This window comes from Ascaphus truei, unplaced genomic scaffold (genome assembly GCF_040206685.1).
Source record: "Ascaphus truei isolate aAscTru1 unplaced genomic scaffold, aAscTru1.hap1 HAP1_SCAFFOLD_2898, whole genome shotgun sequence".
Lineage (NCBI taxonomy): Eukaryota > Metazoa > Chordata > Amphibia > Anura > Ascaphidae > Ascaphus > Ascaphus truei.
Genome location: NW_027455857.1, coordinates 366 through 20,000, shown reverse-complemented (window position 1 = coordinate 20,000; position 19,635 = coordinate 366). Strand labels below are relative to the sequence as shown.

General features: G+C 56.5%; 1 protein-coding gene across 1 annotated transcript; it reads left to right on the top strand.

The window, feature by feature from the left end:
- Positions 1-3,955: 3,955 nt before the first annotated feature.
- Positions 3,956-14,779, top strand: LOC142483056 (coronin-1A-like). Its single transcript, XM_075583133.1, has 9 exons — positions 3,956-4,105; positions 5,027-5,156; positions 6,407-6,588; positions 8,929-9,048; positions 9,166-9,271; positions 10,902-11,046; positions 11,953-12,010; positions 13,523-13,744; positions 14,092-14,779. The coding sequence occupies exons 1-9, from the start codon at positions 4,103-4,105 to the stop codon at positions 14,131-14,133; spliced, it is 1,008 nt and encodes a 335-aa protein (XP_075439248.1). The 5' UTR covers positions 3,956-4,102; the 3' UTR covers positions 14,134-14,779.
- The last annotated feature ends 4,856 nt before the right edge of the window (positions 14,780-19,635 follow it).

Here is a 19,635-nt window from a genome sequence, read left to right as displayed (position 1 = left end):
CCCTGTGACACGAGGTCTGCAAAGCATTACTCTGCAACACTCATTACACACCTGCAGAGCATCGCTCTCCAACCATGTGACACTAAGTCTGCAGAGCATTGCTCTGCAACACTCATTACACATCTGCAGAGCATTGCTCTCCAACCCTGTGACACGAGGTCTGCAGAGCATTACTCTGCAACACTCATCACACACCTGCAGAGCATCGCTCTCCAACCCTGTGACACGAGGTCTGCAAAGCATTACTCTACAACACTCATCACACACCTGCAGAGCATCGCTCTCCAACCCTGTGACACGAGGACTGCAGAGCATTACTCTGCAACACTCATCACACACCTGCAGAGCATCGCTCTCCAACCCTGTGACACTAGGTCTGCAGAGCATTGCTCTGCAACACTCTCATTACACACCTGCAGAGCATCGCTCTCCAACCCTGTGACACGAGGTCTGCAGAGCATTACTCTGCAACACTCATCACACACCTGCAGAGCATCGCTCTCAACCCTGTGACACGAGGTCTGCAGAGCATTGCTCTGCAACACTCTCATTACACACCTGCAGAGCATTGCTCTCCAACCCTGTGACACTAGGTCTGCAGAGCATTGCTCTGCAACACTCTCATTACACACCTGCAGATCATTGGTTTTCAAACCCTCTCCTCACTAACGATGTCGCTGCTCTGCGGAACATTACTCTCTTTGCACACTGTGTTCTGTGCACCTCGGAAGCAGGGTTACCACTTTCTACTGAAGGATGACCCGGAGATAACATTTTTAAATTTAGTGCTTTCCTTCGTCTCCCGGCATCTCCCCTGGCAACCGTCAATATGGCCTCGTGGCGTCACACGTTGCCATGACAACGAAACACCTTATGGGGCCAAGTTGTCACGTGACGCCACATTGTCACGGCAACGGGCGTCACGTGACGCTGTGACATCACGTTCCGTTCTCGCGGCCATATTGACAGGAGTTGCCGGGAGGACGCAGAGAGAGGACGCCGGGAGACTCCGTTGCCCGGAGGTTTACTAGGTAAACTCGTAGCCCAGAGATACGTGGTCAAACCCCATACGTGGTCAAACCCGGAGTGGTGGCAACGCTGCTGGGAAGCAATGCTCTGCAGATCCCCCCATCCTCAGCTCATAGTGCACCCGAGACCTTACCCCGTGCTCCCTCTGCTGGCGGGCGCTAGGAATGACACCACCGTAATAATAAAATTATCATTAAAAAGTATGTGTGGTATATACGTGTATAATACAGACACATACCTTTAAAGTAGGGGTGCGCAAACTTTGTGCCCTACACCCCTCTGCCTGCTCTCTCCCCCTGCCCGCGCCCCCTTCCTTACCTTCTCTCCGGCGTCAAATGACGCCACGGTTGTCACGTGACGTCACGTTGCCATGGCAACGCAACATCACCCGACCCCCCGCGGTGTCATTTCACCCTGCGTTGCCATGGCGGCGCATCGCCGGAAACAGGGTAAGGGAAGTTGCAGAGGCCTCACGCGATCCCCCGGCATTTAATTTTTAACTTGGGGAAGAGCGCGGGGCCTCTGCAACCGCCGCCCCCCTCACCCCCCCCCCCCCAGAAAATGTTGCGCCCCCCAGTTTGCACACCCCTGATTTAATTAAAGTGGGGATTTGTTAAGCAAGGGCAATAAATGTGGATAGTATGTGCCAGTTTTAGCTCTGGAGATAAAACATTTGATTCAGCGCAGATCTGTGGCGTTACAGGATGTATACATGATCTGATGGCTGAGGCCCCGTGTGTGTACCAGGAAAAGGGACAGTGAGAGAGAATAAGTGACATCCAAGAGTTCTTAAGGGGCTAAGTTCAGCAATGGCCAAACCATTATGTTACATTTAAAACAGGCTCAGTACCACAAGATTGACGTAAAGCAGATGTGGTGCCTACATTTAAAAGGGAGCTGGATCACAACCGGGGAATTACAGACCTGTAAGCCTGACTTCAATAGTGGGGAAACTACTTGAAGGTTTAATACGGGATAATATTTAGGAATACCTAATGGAAAACAAAATTATTAGTAATAGTCAGCATGGATTTATGAAGGATAGGTCGTGCCAAACTAACCTTATTTGTTTCTTTGAGGAGGTAAGTAGGAATTTAGACCAGGGTAATGCAGTTGATGTTGTCTACTTAGATTTTGCAAAGGCTTTTGATACGGTTTCACACAAGAGGTTGGTGTACAAAATAAAGCGAATTAGACTCGGTAAAAATATATGCACCTGGATTGAAAACTGGTTGAAGGACAGACAACGGAGGGTTGTCATAAATGGAACTTTTTCAGGTTGGGCTAAGGTCATGAGTGGAGTACCTCAGGGATCGGTACTGGGACCCCTGCTTTTTAACTTGTTTATTAATGACCTTGAGGTTGGTATAGAGAGCAAAGTCTCCATCTTTGCTGATGACACTAAATTGTGTAAGGTCATAGAATCAGAGCAGGGTGTAATTTCTCTTCAGAAGGACTTGGAGAGACTGGAAACTTGGGCAGGTAAATGGCAGATGAGGTTTAATACAGATAAATGTAAGGTTATGCATTTGGGATGCAAGAATAAACAGGCGACTTACAAATTAAATGGGGATAAATTAGGGGAATCCTTGATGGAGAAGGATTTAGGAGTGCTTGTAGACAGCAGGTTTAGCAATAGTGCCCAAAGTCATGCAGCAGGTGCAAAGGCAAACATGATCTTATCTTGCATCAAACGGGCAATGGATGGAAGGGAAGTAAACATAATTATGCCACTTTATAAAGCATTAGTAAGACCTCACCTTGAATATGGTTTTGGGCACCAATCCTTAGAGAAGAAATTATGGAACTATAGAGAGTGCAGAGAAGAGCCACCAAATTAATAAAGGGGATGGACAATCTAATTTATGAGGAGAGGCTAGCTAAATTAGATTTATTTACATTAGAAAAGAGGCGTCTAAGAGGGGATATGATAACTATATACAAATATATTCGGGGACAATACAAGGAGCTTTCAAAATAACTATTCATCCCACGGGCAGTACTAAGGACTCGGGGCCATCCCTTAAGGTTGGAGGAAAGGAGATTTCACCAGCAACAAAGGAAAGGGTTCTTTACAGTAAGGGCAGTTACAGTGTGGGATTCATTACCCATGGAGACTGTGATGGCAGATAAAATAACTTTGTTCAAATAATGGTTGGACATCTTTTTAGAAAGGTATACAGAGATATACCAAATAAGGAAACATGGGAAGGATGTTGATTCAGGGAGTAATCTGATTGCCAATTCTTGGAGTCAGGAAGGAATTTATTTTTCCCCTTATGAGATATCATTGGATGATATGACTCTGGGGTTTGTGTTTGCCTTCCTCTGGCTCCATATACTGTAAGTACGGATATAGTATAAAGTATCTGTCGTCTAAATTTAGCATTGTGTGAACTTGATGGACGTATGTCTTTTTTCAACCTCATCTACTATGAAACTATGTAACTAAGTGACAGAGAGTAAGTGACAGAGAGTAAGTGACAGAGAGTAAGTGACAGAGAGTAAGTAACAGAATAAGGCTTTGGTCCCGCTTGCTACTGCAGCGCCCGCTGTGGCGGACGCTGCAAGGACGAGAGCCCTCCCCTCAATGGCGCCGGGCCCGCTGCGAGGGGAGGGCCGCAGCGCTGTGGCGAGAGTTTCTTCTATTGAGAGCAGGACTCGCGATGGAGCGCTAGGCCACGCCCCTCGGCGGTTCAGCCAATGAGGGTGAACCTGCCGGGTGATGTCATGGCCGCGCCCCCGTCACTCCCCCGGTCTCTCTTCCTGAAGCTCACTGCAGACCGGGGAATCGGCTGCACGCGCCGCCAGCCTCGCGGGGGCGCGAGCAGCGGAGGCACTGGGGCCTCAGCCTAAGTGATATTGAGTAAGTGACAGATATAAGTGACAGTCCCGAGGCGCTCGGGGACACAGGCAGGACAGTGAGTGATGATGCTGTGTGTCTCCTCTGTAGACAGGACGTCTGGACAAATCCCAGCCTGTGGTGTGCGGTCACACAGCCCCCGTGCTGGACATTGACTGGTGTCCCCACAATGACAACGTCATCGCCAGTGGCTCTGAGGACTGCAGTGTGATGGTAAGGAGGGGGAGGCTGGCACTGCCACTGCCCGCGCCCTGCTCTGTGTATACCGTGTGGCAGTGTATGTGGGGGAGGCTGGCACTGCCGCTGCCCGCGCCCTGCTCTGTGTATACCGTGTGCCAGTGTATGTGGGGGAGGCTGGCACTGCCACTGCCCGCGCCCTGCTCTGTGTATACCGTGTGGCAGTGTATGTGGGGGAGGCTGGCACTGCCGCTGCCCGCGCCCTGCTCTGTGTATACCGTGTGCCAGTGTATGTGGGGGAGGCTGGCACTGCCACTGCCCGCGCCCTGCTCTGTGTATACCGTGTGGCAGTGTATGTGGGGGAGGCTGGCACTGCCGCTGCCCGCGCCCTGCTCTGTGTATACCGTGTGCCAGTGTATGTGGGGGAGGCTGGCACTGCCACTGCCCGCGCCCTGCTCTGTGTATACCGTGTGGCAGTGTATGTGGGGGAGACTGGCACTGCGGCTGCCCGCGCCTTTCTCTGTGTATACAGTGTGGGGGAGGTTGGCACTGCCGCTGCCCGCGCCCTGCTCTGTGTATACCGTGTGGCAGTGTATGTGGGGGAGGCTGGTACTGCGGCTGCCCGCGCCCTGCTCTGTGTATACCGTGTGGCAGTGTATGTGGGGGAGGCTGGCACTGCCGCTGCCCGCGCCCTGCTCTGTGTATACCGTGTGGCAGTGTATGTGGGGGAGGCTGGCACTGCGGTTGCCCGCGCCCTGCTCTGTGTATACCGTGTGGCAGTGTATGTGGGGGAGGCTGGTACTGTGGTTGCCCGCGCCTTTCTCTGTGTATACAGTGTGGGGGAGGTTGGCACTGCCGCTGCCCGCGCCTTTCTCTGTGTATACAGTGTGGGGGAGGTTGGCACTGCCGCTGCCCGCGCCTTGCTCTGTGTATAGCACAGCTCTCTGTGTCTCTCAGGTGTGGGAGATCCCAGACGGGGGGCTGACCCGCTCCATCACTGACCCCATCGTCACACTGGAGGGGCACACAAAGCGAGTGGGCATTGTCTGCTGGCACCCAACCGCCCAGAATATACTGCTCAGTGCAGGTATTGGGGGGGGGTGGAGGAGTCAGCAAGAGAAGGAGAGGGGGGGAGAGAGGGAGACAGAGAGGGGAGACAGAGAAGGGAGAGAGGGGGAGGGAGACAGAGGGGGGAGGGAGGGAGACAGAGGGGGGAGAGATGGAGACAGAGATGGGGGAGAGGGAGAAAGAGGGGGGAGTGAGACAGAGACGGGGGAGAGGGAGACAGAGACGGGGAGAGAGGGAGACAGAGACGGGAAGAGAGGGAGACAGAGAGGGGGAGAGAGGGAGACAGAGGGAGGAGGGAGACAGAGGGGGAGGGAGGGAGGGAGACAGAGGGGGATGGAGGGAGACAGAGGGGGGGGAGAGAGGGAGACAGAGGGGGGAAGAGAGGGAGACAGAGGGGGGAAGAGAGGGAGACAGAGGGGGGAGAGAGGGAGACAGAGGGGGGAGAGAGGGAGACAGAGGGGGGAGAGAGGGAGACAGAGGGGGGAGAGAGGGAGAAAGAGGGGGGAGAGAGGGAGGGAGAGGGGGGGGGGAGAGAGGGAGGGAGAGGGGGGAGGGAGAGAGGGAGACAGAGGGGGGAGAGAGGGAGACAGAGGGGGGAGAGAGGGAGACAGAGGGGGGGGAGATGGAGACAGAGGGGGGAGAGATGGAGACAGAGACAAGGGGGAGAGAGGGAGACAGAGACAAGGGGGAGAGGGAGACAGAGACAAGGGGGAGAGGGAGACAGAGACAAGGGGGAGAGGGAGACAAAGGGGGGGAGACATGGAGACAGACATAGGGGGAATAGAGGGAGACAGGAAGGGGGAGAGGGAGACAGAGGGGGGAGAGAGGGAGACAGACAGAGGGGGGGAGTGAGACTGAGACAGGGGGGAGAGTGAGACTGAGACAGGGGGGAGAGTGAGACTGAGATAGGGGGGGAGAGGGAGATAGAGGGACGGGGAGGGAAACAGAGGGGGGAGAGGGAGACAAAGGGGGGAGAGTGAGAAACAGAGGGGGGACATGAGGGAAGAAAGAAAAAAAGAGAGAGGAGACGGGGAGGAAAAGAAGGAGATGAAGAGGAGAGACAGAGAGAGAGACAAAAAGAAAGAGAGAGAGTGAGAGATATAAAGGGAGAGAGGAAAAGAAGGTAAGAGAGAGGAAGAGGAGAGAGAGGGTGGGGGGGGTAAAGGAGGTGGGGAGAGACAGAGAGAGAGAGGGAGTGAGAGAGAGAGGTGCTGTGTACCTGCAGGAGCCTGTGCAGGGAGAGGGGGGTAATGGTGTCCTCCTCCCCAGGCTGTGATAACCTGGTCCTGATCTGGGACGTGGGCTCCGGACAGTCCGTCCTGTCTCTGGATGAGATGCACACGGATCTCATATACAGCGTGGCCTGGAACCGGGACGGGAGCCTGCTCGCCACCTCCTGCAAGGACAAGAAGGTCCGCATCATCGAACCCAGAGCCGGGACTATCACAGCGGTGAGAGCCTGCAGAACATCGCACCCTCCCCCAGAGAGAGACCTGCAGAACATCGCACCTACAGGTCCCAAACCCTCCCCCCGAGAGAGGCCTGCAGAACATCGCACCCCCCACCAGAGAAGCCTGCAGAACATCGCACCCTCCCCCACAGAGAGGCCTGCAGAACATCGCACCCACGTCCCAAACCCTCCCCCACAGAGAGGCCTGCAGAACATCTCACCCTCCCCCAGAGAGAGGCCTGCAGAACATCGCACCCACGTCCCAAACCCTCCCCCACAGAGAGACCTGCAGAACATCGCACCTACAGGTCCCAAACACTCCCCCCGAGAGAGGCCTGCAGAACATCGCACCCATAAGGTCCCACACCTTCCCCAGAGATAGGCCTGCAGAACATCGCACTCACAGGTCCCACACCCTCACCCACAGAGAGGCCTGCAGAACATCGCACTCACAGGTCCCACACCCTCACCCACAGAGAGGCCTGCAGAACATCGCACTCACAGGTCCCACACCCTCACCCACAGAGAGGCCTGCAGAACATCGCACCTACATGTCCCACACCCTCCCCCGAGAGAGGCCTGCAGAACATCGCTCCCACAGGTTCCACACCTTGCCCCCGAGAGAGGCCTGCAGAACATCGCACCCACAGGTCCCACACCCTCCCCCAGAGTGAGACCTGCAGAACATCGCACCCACGGGTCCCACACCCTCCCCCAGAGAGGCCTGCAGAACATCACGCCCATAGGTCCCACACATTCCCCCAGAGATCTGCAGAACATCGCACCCACAGGTCCCACACCCTCCCCCAGAGAGAGGCCTGCAGAACATCGCACCCACAAGTCCCACACCCTCCCCCAGAGTGAGGCCTTCAGAACATCGCACCCACAGGTCCCACACCCTCCCCAGAGTGAGGCCTGCAGAACATCGCACCCACAGGTCACACACACTCCCCCTGAGAGAGGTCTGCAGAACATCGCACCTACAGGTCCCACACCCTCCCCCCAAGAGGCCTGCAGAACATCGCACCCACAGGTCCCACCGAGAGAGGCCTGCAGAACATCGCACCCACAGGTGCCACTCCCTCCGAGGCCTGCAGAGCATCACACCCACAGGTCCCAAACCCTTCCCCACAGAGGCCTGCAGAACATCACACCCACAGGGTGCCACTCCCTCTGAGGCCTGCAGAGCATCGCACCCACAGGTCCCAAACCCTTCCCACAGAGGCCTGCAAAACATCGCACCCCCAGGTCCCACACCCTCCCCCAGAGAGAGACCTGCAGAGCATCGCACCCACAGGTCCCAAACCCTTCCCCACAGAGACCTGCAGAACATCGCACCCACAGGTCCCAAAGCCTTCTCCACTGTGAGGACTGCAGAACATCGCACCGACAGGTCCCAAATACTTCCCAAAAGGGAGACCTGCAGAACATCGCACCCACAGGTCACAAACCCTCCCCCAGAGAGAGGGCTGCAGAACATCGCATGCACAGGTCCCACACCCTCCTTCAGAGAGAGGCCCTTCAGAGAGAGGCCTGCAGAACATCGCACCCATAAATCCTCTGAGAAAGGCCTGCAGAAAATTGCACCAACAAACCCTCCAAGACCGCAGAACATCGCACAAATATATTGCACCAGAGACCTGAAGAACATCGCACCCATATACTCCCCCCACACAGAGACCTGCAGAACATCACACCCATATACTCCCCCCAGAGAGACTGCAGATCATCGCACCCATATACTCCCCCCAGACAGACTGCAGAACATCACACCCACATACTCCCCCCGAGACTTGCAGAACATCGCACTCAAATACTCCCCCCACAGAGAGACCTGCAGAACATCGCACCTGCATACCCCCCAGGGAGAACTGCAGAACATCGCACCCACATAATCCCCCCAGAGAGACTGCAGATCATCGCACCCACATACTCCCCCCAGAGAGACTGCAGAACATCGCACCCACATACTCCCCCACAGAGAGACCTGCAGAACATCGCACCCACATACTCCCCACAGAGAGACTGCAGATCATCGCACCCACATACTCCCCCACAGAGAGACCTGCAGAACATCGCACCCACATACTCCCCCCCCCCCCCACCCCCGAGAGATCTGCAGAAAATCGCACCCACATACTCCCCCCAGACAAACCTGCAGAACATCGCACCCATAACCCCTCATTCTGCCAGTGAAACCTGCAGACCGTCACTGTAATAACCCTCTAATCGGTAAGGATACCCGCAGAGCATCGCACCATAATCCACTTCCCTTTTCCTCAGAGAAATCTGCAGAGCATTATCCCCTTAAACATTCCTTCCCCCCGCTCCCTTCCCCCAGGAGATAGAGAAGCCGCATGAGGGCAGTCGGCCGGTCCGCGCCATCTTTGTTGCGGACGGGAAAATACTGACCACGGGATTCAGCCGGATGAGCGAGAGACAAGTGGCCCTGTGGGACCCGGTGAGACCCCACCTGCAGAGCGTCTCGCCCCAACTAAAGTGATTGGACTGGGATTGGGGAGGCCGAGAGCTCAGTGACCCCTTACCTGACCCCTTCCTTGTCCCCCTCGCCCCACAGAAATCCCTGGATGAGCCTCTCACCCTACAAGAGCTGGATACCAGCAGCGGCGTCATGATCCCGTTCTTCGACCCCGATACCGGCATTGTGTACTTGTGCGGGAAGGTGAACTACCCCATAACTCCCCCTTCTCTCCCCCCCTCTCTCTTCCCCCCATCTCTTTCCTTCCCCTCTCTAACTCTCTCTCTTTCCCCTCACCCTCTTTCCCCCTCTCTCCCCCCCCTCTCTCTTCCCACTCCCTCTCTCTTATCTTTCCCTCTCCCTTTCCCCCCCTCTCTCTCTCTTCCCCCCCCTCTCTCCCTCTTTCCCCCCTCTCACTCCCTCTTTCCCCCCCTCTCTCCCTCTTTCCCTCTCTCTTCCCACTCCCTCTCTTATCTTTCCCTCTCCCTCTCTTCCCCCCCTCCTCCCTCTCTTCCCCCCCCTCCTCCCTCTCTTCCCCCCCCTCCTCCCTCTCTTCCCCCCCCTCTCTCCTCCCTCTCTCTTCCCCCCCTCACTCCCTTTCCCCCCCTCACTCCCTTTCCCCCCCTCTCCCCTCTCTCTCTTCCCACTCCCTCTCTCTTATCTTTCCCTCTCCCTCTTTCCCCCTCTCTCCCTCTTTCCCCCCCTCTCTATCTTCCCCCCCTCTCTCACCCCTTATCTGCCAAGGGGCTTTGTATGTGGGTGTCCCTGACCCATAGCGTGTGCGTGTTTCTCTATATGTAAACCATCCCGGAAAAATGCCTTATAGCAGTGAGTCCCAACAGGGGGTGTGTGAGGGGTCTCCATGGGGGTCGCCCAACACAACGACAAGTCCACGGACTACAGATTAGGGTTCTTTCCCTCATGTCATGGCCCCTACTCCTTTGTTCCCATGTGTCTAGGGGCAGTTATTTGCCCCTCCGATTCCCAGCCCCCACCCTTCGGTACACTAGCACGTCCGTCCGTCTTTGACGAGTCACCACCACTAAATAGTCATTTGATGGCTGTACCCGGGTTGGTTACCATACAGCTGCGTATTAGTGCAGTCTTATTCATTGTCCCTTGCCTTTATATATATTATTATTACATTGATTTAAAAATGTTTCACTAGACATTATCCGCATCTTGGGGACACAACAGGTTGGATTCCTTGAGGGCTGCTCCATTATATTCCCACGGGCTATATTTCCTGGCACGCTTTATCTTGTGCCACCGTCACTGGTGATTTACCTGCTCTGCTGAGCAGCCACGATCATCCACTTGGGTTTTCCCTTTAGCATTAGACCTCCAGCGAGCGGTTTCAGTGCAGGTTATTGGGACTTCCCTGCCGTCTCCCCGTCTCTGGGGAGCTCATGCCGGCAGGACCCCTCCTTTGGTTTAGCTAAGGCCCCAGTGTGCGCGCCGGGGGGGGGCGGCCTGGCGGCGCTCGTTCCCGGCATCAGAGCTGCCAGGTGGACACCAGGCAACTCGCGACGGGGGCGCGGCCATGACGTCACGCGGCTGGTTCGCCCTCATTGGCTGAACCGCCACTGTGATGTAGCCAACGCTCAGCCGCCGCGCCAAAAGACAAAATTATTGTCTTTTGGCAAAGGCGGTCGCGCTTCGCGCATTGTGCCGGGCGCGCAGGCAGCTGCCGGGGCTGGCCCCGTAGAGGGCCGTACCTTGTGTGCACCGCGCGCGCCGTCGCAGCTGCGGCCAGCTCGGTGCTGTTCTCTGCAGGGTGCGCGGGAATCCTTCTCGTTTCTTGTCCTTATAATGAGATATGTTCTTGGTGACAGGGGACAGCAGCATCCGGTACTTTGAGGTGACAGATGAGGCTCCCTATGTGCATTACCTGTCACTGTATAGCAGTAAGGAGTCCCAGCGGGGGATGGGATACATGCCCAAACGGGGGCTGGAGGTGAACAAGTGCGAGATTGCCAGGTAAGGACCGCAGAGCATCACACCACCATCATCCGCTCTCCTGCAGAGCATCACACCATTACCCGCTCTCCTGCAGAGCATCACACCATTACCCGCTCCCCTGCAGAGCGTCACACCATTACCCGCTCCCCTGCAGAGCGTCACACCATTACCCGCTCCCTGCAGAGCGTCACACCATTATCCGCTCCCCTGCAGAGCGTCACACCATTACGCGCTCCCCTGCAGAGCGTCACAAAATTACCCGCTCCCCTGCAGAGCGTCACACTATTACCCGCTCCCCTGCAGAGCGTCACACCATTACCCGCTCCCCTGCAGAGCGCCACACCATTACCCGCTCCCCTGCAGAGCGTCACACCATTACCCGCTCCCCTGCAGAGCGTCACACTATTACCCGCTCCCCTGCAGAGCGCCACACCATTACCCGCTCCCCTGCAGAGCGCCACACCATTACCCGCTCCCCTGCAGAGCATCACACCATTACCCGCTCCCCTGCAGAGCGTCACACCATTACCCGCTCCCCTGCAGAGCGTCACACCATTACCCGCTCCCATGCAGAGCGTCACACCATTACCCGCTCCCCTGCAGAGCGTCACACCATTACCCGCTCCCCTGCAGAGCGTCACACCATTACCCGCTCCCCTGCAGAGCGTCACACCATTTCCCGCTCCCCTGCAGAGCGCCACACCATTACCCACAACGCTGCAGAGCATCACACCATTACCCACAACGCTGCAGAGCATGACACCATTACCCGCTCCCTGCAGAGTGCCACACCATTACCCACTCCACTGCAGATCGTCGAACCATTACCCGCTCCCCTGCAGAGCGTCACACCATTACCCACAACGCTGCAGAGCATTGCGCTGTTCTCTGCTCGTCCTGCACTGATATTCCATTTTCTTTCAGGTTTTACAAACTCCACGAGAGGAAGTGTGAGCCGATAGTAATGACCGTGCCCAGGAAGGTGAGCAGGGTCTGCGGGCGAGCGAGTAGCACAGGAATAGCAGAGGGTGCAGCCACAGCTGCGTGTAGAGGGGATCCAGAGGTGCAGTGCATGACAGATGTGTGTGCGGGGGGCAGAGGGAGCCATGCATGACAGATGTGTGTGCGGGGGCAGTCAGTACAGGAGTAGCAGAGGGAGCAGTGCATGACAGATGTGTGCGCGGGGGCAGTCAGTACAGGAGTAGCAGAGGTGCAGTGCATGACAGAGGTGTGTGCGGGGGCAGTGAGTACAGGAGTAGCAGAGGGAGCAGTGCATGACAGATGTGTGTGCGGGGCAGTGAGTACAGGAGTAGCAGAGGTGCAGTGCATGACAGATGTGTGTGCGGGGGCAGTGAGTACAGGAGTAGCAGAGGTGCAGTGCATGACAGATGTGTGTGCGGGGGGCAGTGAGTACAGGAGTAGCAGAGGGAGCAGTGCATGACAGATGTGTGTGCGGGGGGCAGTGAGTACAGGAGTAGCAGAGGAAGCCGTGCATGACAGATGTGTGTGCGGGGGCAGTGAGTACAGGAGTAGCAGAGATGCAGTGCATGACAGATGTGTGTGCGGGGGGCAGTGAGTACAGGAGTAGCAGAGATGCAGTGCATGACAGATGTGTGTGCGGGGGCAGTGAGTACAGGAGTAGCAGAGGAAGCCGTGCATGACAGATGTGTGTGCGGGGGCAGTGAGTACAGGAGTAGCAGAGGGAGCAGTGCATGACAGATGTGTGTGCGGGGGGCAGTGAGTACAGGAGTAGCAGAGAGAGCAGTGCATGACAGATGTGTGTGCGGTGACAGTGAGTACAGGAGTAGTAGAGGGAGCAGTGCGTGACAGATGTGTGTGCGGGAGGCAGTGAGTACAGGAGTAGCATAGGATGCCGTGCATGACAGATGTGTGTGCGGTGACAGTGAGTACAGGAGTAGTAGAGGGAGCAGTGCATTACAGATGTGTGCGCGGGGGGCAGTGAGTACAGGAGTAGCAGAGAGTGCAGTGCATGACAGATGTGTGTGGGGGGGGCAGAGGGTGCAGTGCATCACAGATGTGTGTGGGGGGGCAGAGGGTGCAGTGCATGACAGATGTGTGTGGGGGGGTGGGAGAGGGTGCAGTGCATGACAGATGTGTGTGGGGGGCAGAGGGTGCAGTGCATGACAGATGTGTGTGGGGGGCAGAGGGTGCAGTGCATGACAGATGTGTGTGGGGGGGCAGAGGGTGCAGTGCATGACAGATGTGTGTGGGGGGGGCAGAGGGTGCAGTGCATGACAGATGTGTGTGGGGGGGTGGGCAGAGGGTGCAGTGCATGACAGATGTGTGTGGGGGGGCAGAGGGTGCAGTGCATGACAGATGTGTGTGGGGGGGGGCAGAGGGTGCAGTGCATGACAGATGTGTGTGGGGGGGGGGGGCAGAGGGTGCAGTGCATGACAGATGTGTGAGCGGGGCGGGTGGGGGACGGTGAGTACAGGAGTAGCAGAGCTTGCAGTGACCCCCGTCTCCCCCGCAGTCCGACCTGTTCCAGGACGATCTGTACCCGGACACCGTGGGCCCCGACCCCCCGCTCACGGCGGAGGAGTGGCTGGGCGGTAAGAACGCGGATCCACTGCTCATCTCCCTGCGGGACGGCTACGTCCCCAGCAAGAGCCGCGAGCTCAAGGTCACCAAGAACATCTTGTGCACCCGAGCCGCAAAGCGCAGCCACTCGTCCAACGAGGCCGGAGGCACCACGGTAAGAGGGGCATCTGCGTGGGACGGGGGTCCCCCTAACAGAGCACCCCGTACAGGGACGTTTTCTTGTCCGCGCCGGGCACGCGCGGTCGGGATTACTGGGACCGAGGCCCAAGGGGAAATGTGAGGAAGTTCTTGTTGACGGAAAGGGTGGTGGACTGGTGGAGTAGCCGCCCAGCAGAGGTGGAAGGGGCTCATACAGTATGAGAATTGATACAGGTTTGGGATAGATACAAGATGTTCCTAAATTCAGAAGTACGCAGAAGATCCAATAGTGTCTGAGGAAAAGCCAGCGGGCTCATCCCTGCCGTTAAATGAACTGAAAGCTTTCTATTCCCACCTTTCCAGGACCCCGTTCTGGAGCAGCTGATGAAGAGATCAAGCAATTAAGAGCGACCGTGTCGGATCAGGAGCAGCGCCTCATTCAGCTGGAGGACAGGGAGGAGAAGTAGGGAAGAGAGGAGTCCACCCTTTACCCAATATGCAGAGAAGGGAGGTCACGCGCAGTTGATGATGCACCAAGTTCTTGTCACTTCAATGAGAGCGGGTTCATCGTTAACGGTGTGCTTCTTATATTGGGTAGAGAGAAGATCCATCTCCACAGATCAGTGTTAAACCCTCTCCCTGAACCCTGGGGATAGCATTTGGACTGTACCACTGTGCCAGGGGGATACCAGCCCATACTTACTAAGCAGTCTTCTGCCAGAAGAACTATTGCAGTGCATTAATGGGGGCGGGAGTGCAAGGGGTCGTGTGGAACACGATTGCTTAGAAGAATATGGGTCCTTGTGCCTACATTTCACCTTTGGCATTGCGTGTTTGAACTGAGACCAAGTTATGAGCAGGTAATGACCGATGGGAACACACTGGACCCAGCTGAAGCCTAACGACTGGAACACCACAACCCCCGAAATATTATGATCTGGTCACATCCCAATCCCCTGCCACTCCCAGCACAGGGAACTGCCGAGTGTGTTTCCGGGGGGAGATGTATCGATGTAAAGAGTGCAAATAAAAGCCGGTTTTGACCCGTTAATCCATTTTCTGTGTGCGTCGAACGCGAGGAAGTTTTTCCTACCCACGATGCAAGTCGTTGGGCAGAAAAATGTACAAGACGCCGCGTTTGATACACATCGTATTATCTGTGAGTCACGTACCCTAATCCTATTGATACACCCCCCTAAAATCGCAACCCGGGGCACTCAAGACGCGAGATGAAAATGACGTAATTTGCATTCATTTTATTCCAAATGTGCTTTGATACATTCCCCCTCCCTCCCTCCCAGAACTGGAGCGTGTTCTGCAAGCCTCATACCTCTGCCCCTCCTGCTCCCAGCACAGGGACTGGCGGAGGGAGCGTGTTCTGCAAGCCTCATACCTCTGCCCCTCCTGCTCCCAGCACAGGGACTGGCGGAGGGAGCGTGTTCTGCAAGCCTCATACCTCTGCCCCTCCTGCTCCCAGCACAGGGACTGGCAGAGGGAGCGTGTTCTGCAAGCCTCATACCTCTGCCCCTCCTGCTCCCAGCACAGGGACTGGCGGAGGAAGCGTGTTCTGCAAGCCTCATACCTCTGCCCCTCCTGCTCCCAGCACAGGGACTGGCAGAGGGAGTGCTAGGGACATGATGCCACACCAACACTTTTCCTTCTGCCCCATAACCCCCTTTGCCGGCGAGCGCAGATATAGCCGATAATCTATGGTTATTTGCAATGGAAATGACATTGTTGATATGCTGAATGGAATAACTGTGCTGCCTCTGGCTGGGTTTCTTGCCTTTGCGAGCTGTATACTACGCATCAGTCCGGGAAGCAAAATGTGTATCCCGCACTTAGGGGAAAATATCTATCCTAGCGCAGGGGCGGCCAACTCCAGTCCCTAAGGGCCACCAACAGGTCAGGTTTTCAGGCTGTCCTGCCCTCAGCAACGACTGAGCCACCTGTGCTGAAAGTGGGATTTCCTTAAAACCTGACCTGTTGGTGGCCCACGAGTACTGGAGTTGGCCGTCCCTGACGTAGTGTGTACTTTAAGTTTAAGAAGTTTATGATAACCACCCAAGGCAGCTTACGCCCCAAGACCAGGTTGAGTTCGGACGCTGACAATAAGGTGGGGGTAAAGTCCCAGGGGTGCTCAACGCCAGTCCACAAGCCCCCCTCCCAAACAGGTCTGCAGGATATCCCTGCTTCAGCACAGGAGGCTCAATCAGAAGCTCAGTTTTTGACTGAGCCACCAGTACTGAAACTGGGATATCCTAAAAACCTGACCTGTTGGGGGGCTTGAGGACTGGGAGTTGAGCGCCCCCTGGTGTAGACCACAGATACTCCGAATCTGCTCCATCCCATTATAATACGTACGCCACGTAACGCCCCCTATCTCTCCCCTAATCAGAGACGGGACTCGGCACAATGACACACACTTTTATTCTGCGTTCCCCGAGGCGACAGACGATTGGTACAGGGTGCGGTGTCAGACACACAGACAGTGGCGCAGTATATGCGAGGGACCGAGGTCACCCCTCTGCTGTCCCGCGTGCACAAAACAAGGATGTCGCCATTAAAACACCAAGGCGTTTATTTGCTGGGCGATGGCGGTTTACCCCTCGCGAGCCCGAGGTTCCTCTCTGGCACTCGTGGGGATGGAAGCGGAACGTGTCTGAGGGTTCGGGAGTACTGTCTGTAATAAATACTGCGTCCCTGAGACGACGTGGCGAGGAGGGAACGGAAACCCGCCTCATTTCTGCTTCTCAGTCTCCCACTGCGCCGGGGTGAGGGTCTTCTGCTCAAAGGCGTGAATGTCTTTCATCTCTTCGGAGAGGCAGCTGTTCACAAGCCTGCAGACAGCAGCAGAGAACCAGCATGTTATTCATGGCTTATTTACATACTCCGTATAACATACATTGATACAGTGGGTAAGGAAGGCCCTGTGCCAAGGAGCTTACACTCTATAAAGGAAGGGTAGGTGGAAACATGGGGGACGGGATGAGAAGGTTGGTGTGTTTTGAATTGTAACATCATCGAACGGCAGCAAACGCCTGACACTCTTTGGGTGCCCTTGGGCTGACACCCTTTGGCTGACACCCTTTGGGTGCGACTCGTGTGTTCCCATCTCAAAGAGAGTCCTGAGGTAAGACAAGGTTTTTTTTTCCCCTCAATAAAATAACGTTGAAAAGTACCTACACACAACTCAGGCTCCACCCACTTCTGCGAGCAGAGGTAGGAGGGTAAAACAGGACGCTCCACCTTGGGGGCCTGAAGCAGCCATGTTGCTTGTGGCAGGAAGATCAAAATCAAGAGATTGACAGAGACAGACACACAGCGTGTGTGAACTTTGTTCTTTCCAGCAACTACTTATTAGTAGGGAGGGGGATGCCTTATATTCAGGGTCACCCTATATATTAGGCTAGCACAGACAAACATCACACACTACATAACACACTAATGGCAAAGCAATGCAAAGGGAGCAAATGTTCCCTCCTAATCCCTGAACTCATCCCTCTGTGAAAATGAAGTGAAAGCCCCGAGACACCGAGACACAATGTGTCTGTACGATAACCTGGGTTCCCATCATATAAATACGATACAGAAAAGTGTCAAAAAGATGAGGCAAGGTTAGCAGCCTCCAACTAAATGTACACACACAAATCAGAGCATGATCTCAGCATTGCCCAGGGGGGCTCAACTTCCATCCTCAAGCCCCCTCAACAGGTCAGGTTTTCAGGATATCCCAGCTCCAGCACCAGTGGTTCAATCAGTCTCAGCTTCAGCACAGGTGGCTCAATCAGAGGCTCAGTCTTTAACTTGCCCACCCCTGGTGTAACCAATACTTAGCGTGTGCCGAGATTGAAGGAGGTAACCAAGCTAGCTCACATTGGCCTGGTCAAAGTCTCCTGTCCCATCAAAAGTAATGCAGATGAATCAGATTACTACGGGTTTTATTCAAGCAAAATTTATTGTGCCAAATCGAGACAACCTTTCGGCCTGTAGCTGGCCTTTATCAGGTGAAAGTGGCATCACTTATCCCAGCTACAGGCCGCTCCCTGCGCGCTGAATAAGGAGGCTGGATACCCCCAGTCCTCTCTCCCTACAGGACCCGCGCCGCTCCCTGCGCTCTGAATAAGGAGGCGGGATACCCCCAGTCCTCTCTCCCTACAGGACGCGCACCGCTCCCTGCGCGCTGAATAAGGAGGCGGGATACCCCCAGTCCTCTCTCCCTACAGGACGCGCACCGCTCCCTGCGCGCTGAATAAGGAGACGGGATACCCCCAGTCCTCTCTCCCTACAGGACGCGCACCGCTCCCTGCGCGCTGAATAAGGAGGCGGGATACCCCCCAGTCCTCTCTCCCTACAGGACGCGCACCGCTCCCTGCGCGCGGAATAAGGAGGCGGGATACCCCCCAGTCCTCTCTCCCTACAGGACGCGCACCGCTCCCTGCGCGCTGAATAAGGAGACGGGATACCCCCAGTCCTCTCTCCCTACAGGACGCGCGCCGCTCCCTGCGCGCTGAATAAGGAGGCGGGATATCCCCAGTCCTCTCTCCCTACAGGACGCGCACCGCTCCCTGCGCGCTGAATAAGGAGGCGGGATATCCCCAGTCCTCTCTCCCTACAGGACGCGCGCCGCTCCCTGCGCGCTGAATAAGGAGACAGGATACCCCCAGTCCTCTCTCCCTACAGGACGCGCGCCGCTCCCTGCGCGCTGAATAAGGAGGCGGGATATCCCCAGTCCTCTCTCCCTACAGGACGCGCACCGCTCCCTGCGCGCTGAATAAGGAGGCGGGATATCCCCAGTCCTCTCTCCCTACAGGACGCGCACCGCTCCCTGCGCGCTGAATAAGGAGTCGGGATATCCCCAGTCCTCTCTCCCTACAGGACGCGCACCGCTCCCTGCGCGCTGAATAAGGAGTCGGGATACCCCCAGTCCTCTCTCCCTACAGGACGCACGCCGCTCCCTGCGCGCTGAATAAGGAGACGGGATACCCCCAGTCCTCTCTCCCTACAGGACGCGCGCCGCTCCCTGCGCGCTGAATAAGGAGGCGGGATACCCCCAGTCCTCTCTCCCTACAGGACGCGCACCGCTCCCTGCGCGCTGAATAAGGAGACGGGATACCCCCAGTCCTCTCTCCCTACAGGACGCGCGCCGCTCCCTGCGCGCTGAATAAGGAGGCGGGATACCCCCAGTCCTCTCTCCCTACAGGACGCGCACCGCTCCCTGCGCGCTGAATAAGGAGACGGGATACCCCCAGTCCTCTCTCCCTACAGGACGCGCGCCGCTCCCTGCGCGCTGAATAAGGAGGCGGGATACCCCCAGTCCTCTCTCCCTACAGGACGCGCGCCGCTCCCTGCGCGCTGAATAAGGAGACGGGATATCCCCAGTCCTCTCTCCCTACAGGACGCGCACCGCTCCCTGCGCGCTGAATAAGGAGGCGGGATACCCCCAGTCCTCTCTCCCTACAGGACGCGCACCGCTCCCTGCGCGCTGAATAAGGAGGCGGGATACCCCCAGTCCTCTCTCCCTACAGGACGCGCTCCGCTCCCTGCGCGCTGAATAAGGAGGCGGGATACCCCCAGTCCTCTCTTCCTACAGGACGCGCACCGCTCCCTGCGCGCTGAATAAGGAGGCGGGATACCCCCAGTCCTCTCTCCCTACAGGACGCGCGCTGAATAAGGAGGCGGGATACCCCCAGTCCTCTCTCCCTACAGGACGCGCACCGCTCCCTGCGCGCTGAATAAGGAGGCGGGATTCCCCCAGTCCTCTCTCCCTACAGGACGCGCACCGCTCCCTGCGCACTGAATAGGGAGGCGGGATTCCCCCAGTCCTCTCTCCCTACAGGACGCGCACCGCTCCCTGCGCGCTGAATAAGGAGGCGGGATATCCCCAGTCCTCTCTCCCTACAGGAC

Coding starts and splice junctions, on each gene's coding strand:
- LOC142483056 (XM_075583133.1), top strand. Junction 6,589..8,928: donor GAGCCGGGACTATCACAGCG/GTGAGAGCCTGC, acceptor CCCTTCCCCCAG/GAGATAGAGAAGCCGCATGA. Junction 11,047..11,952: donor AACAAGTGCGAGATTGCCAG/GTAAGGACCGCA, acceptor ATTTTCTTTCAG/GTTTTACAAACTCCACGAGA.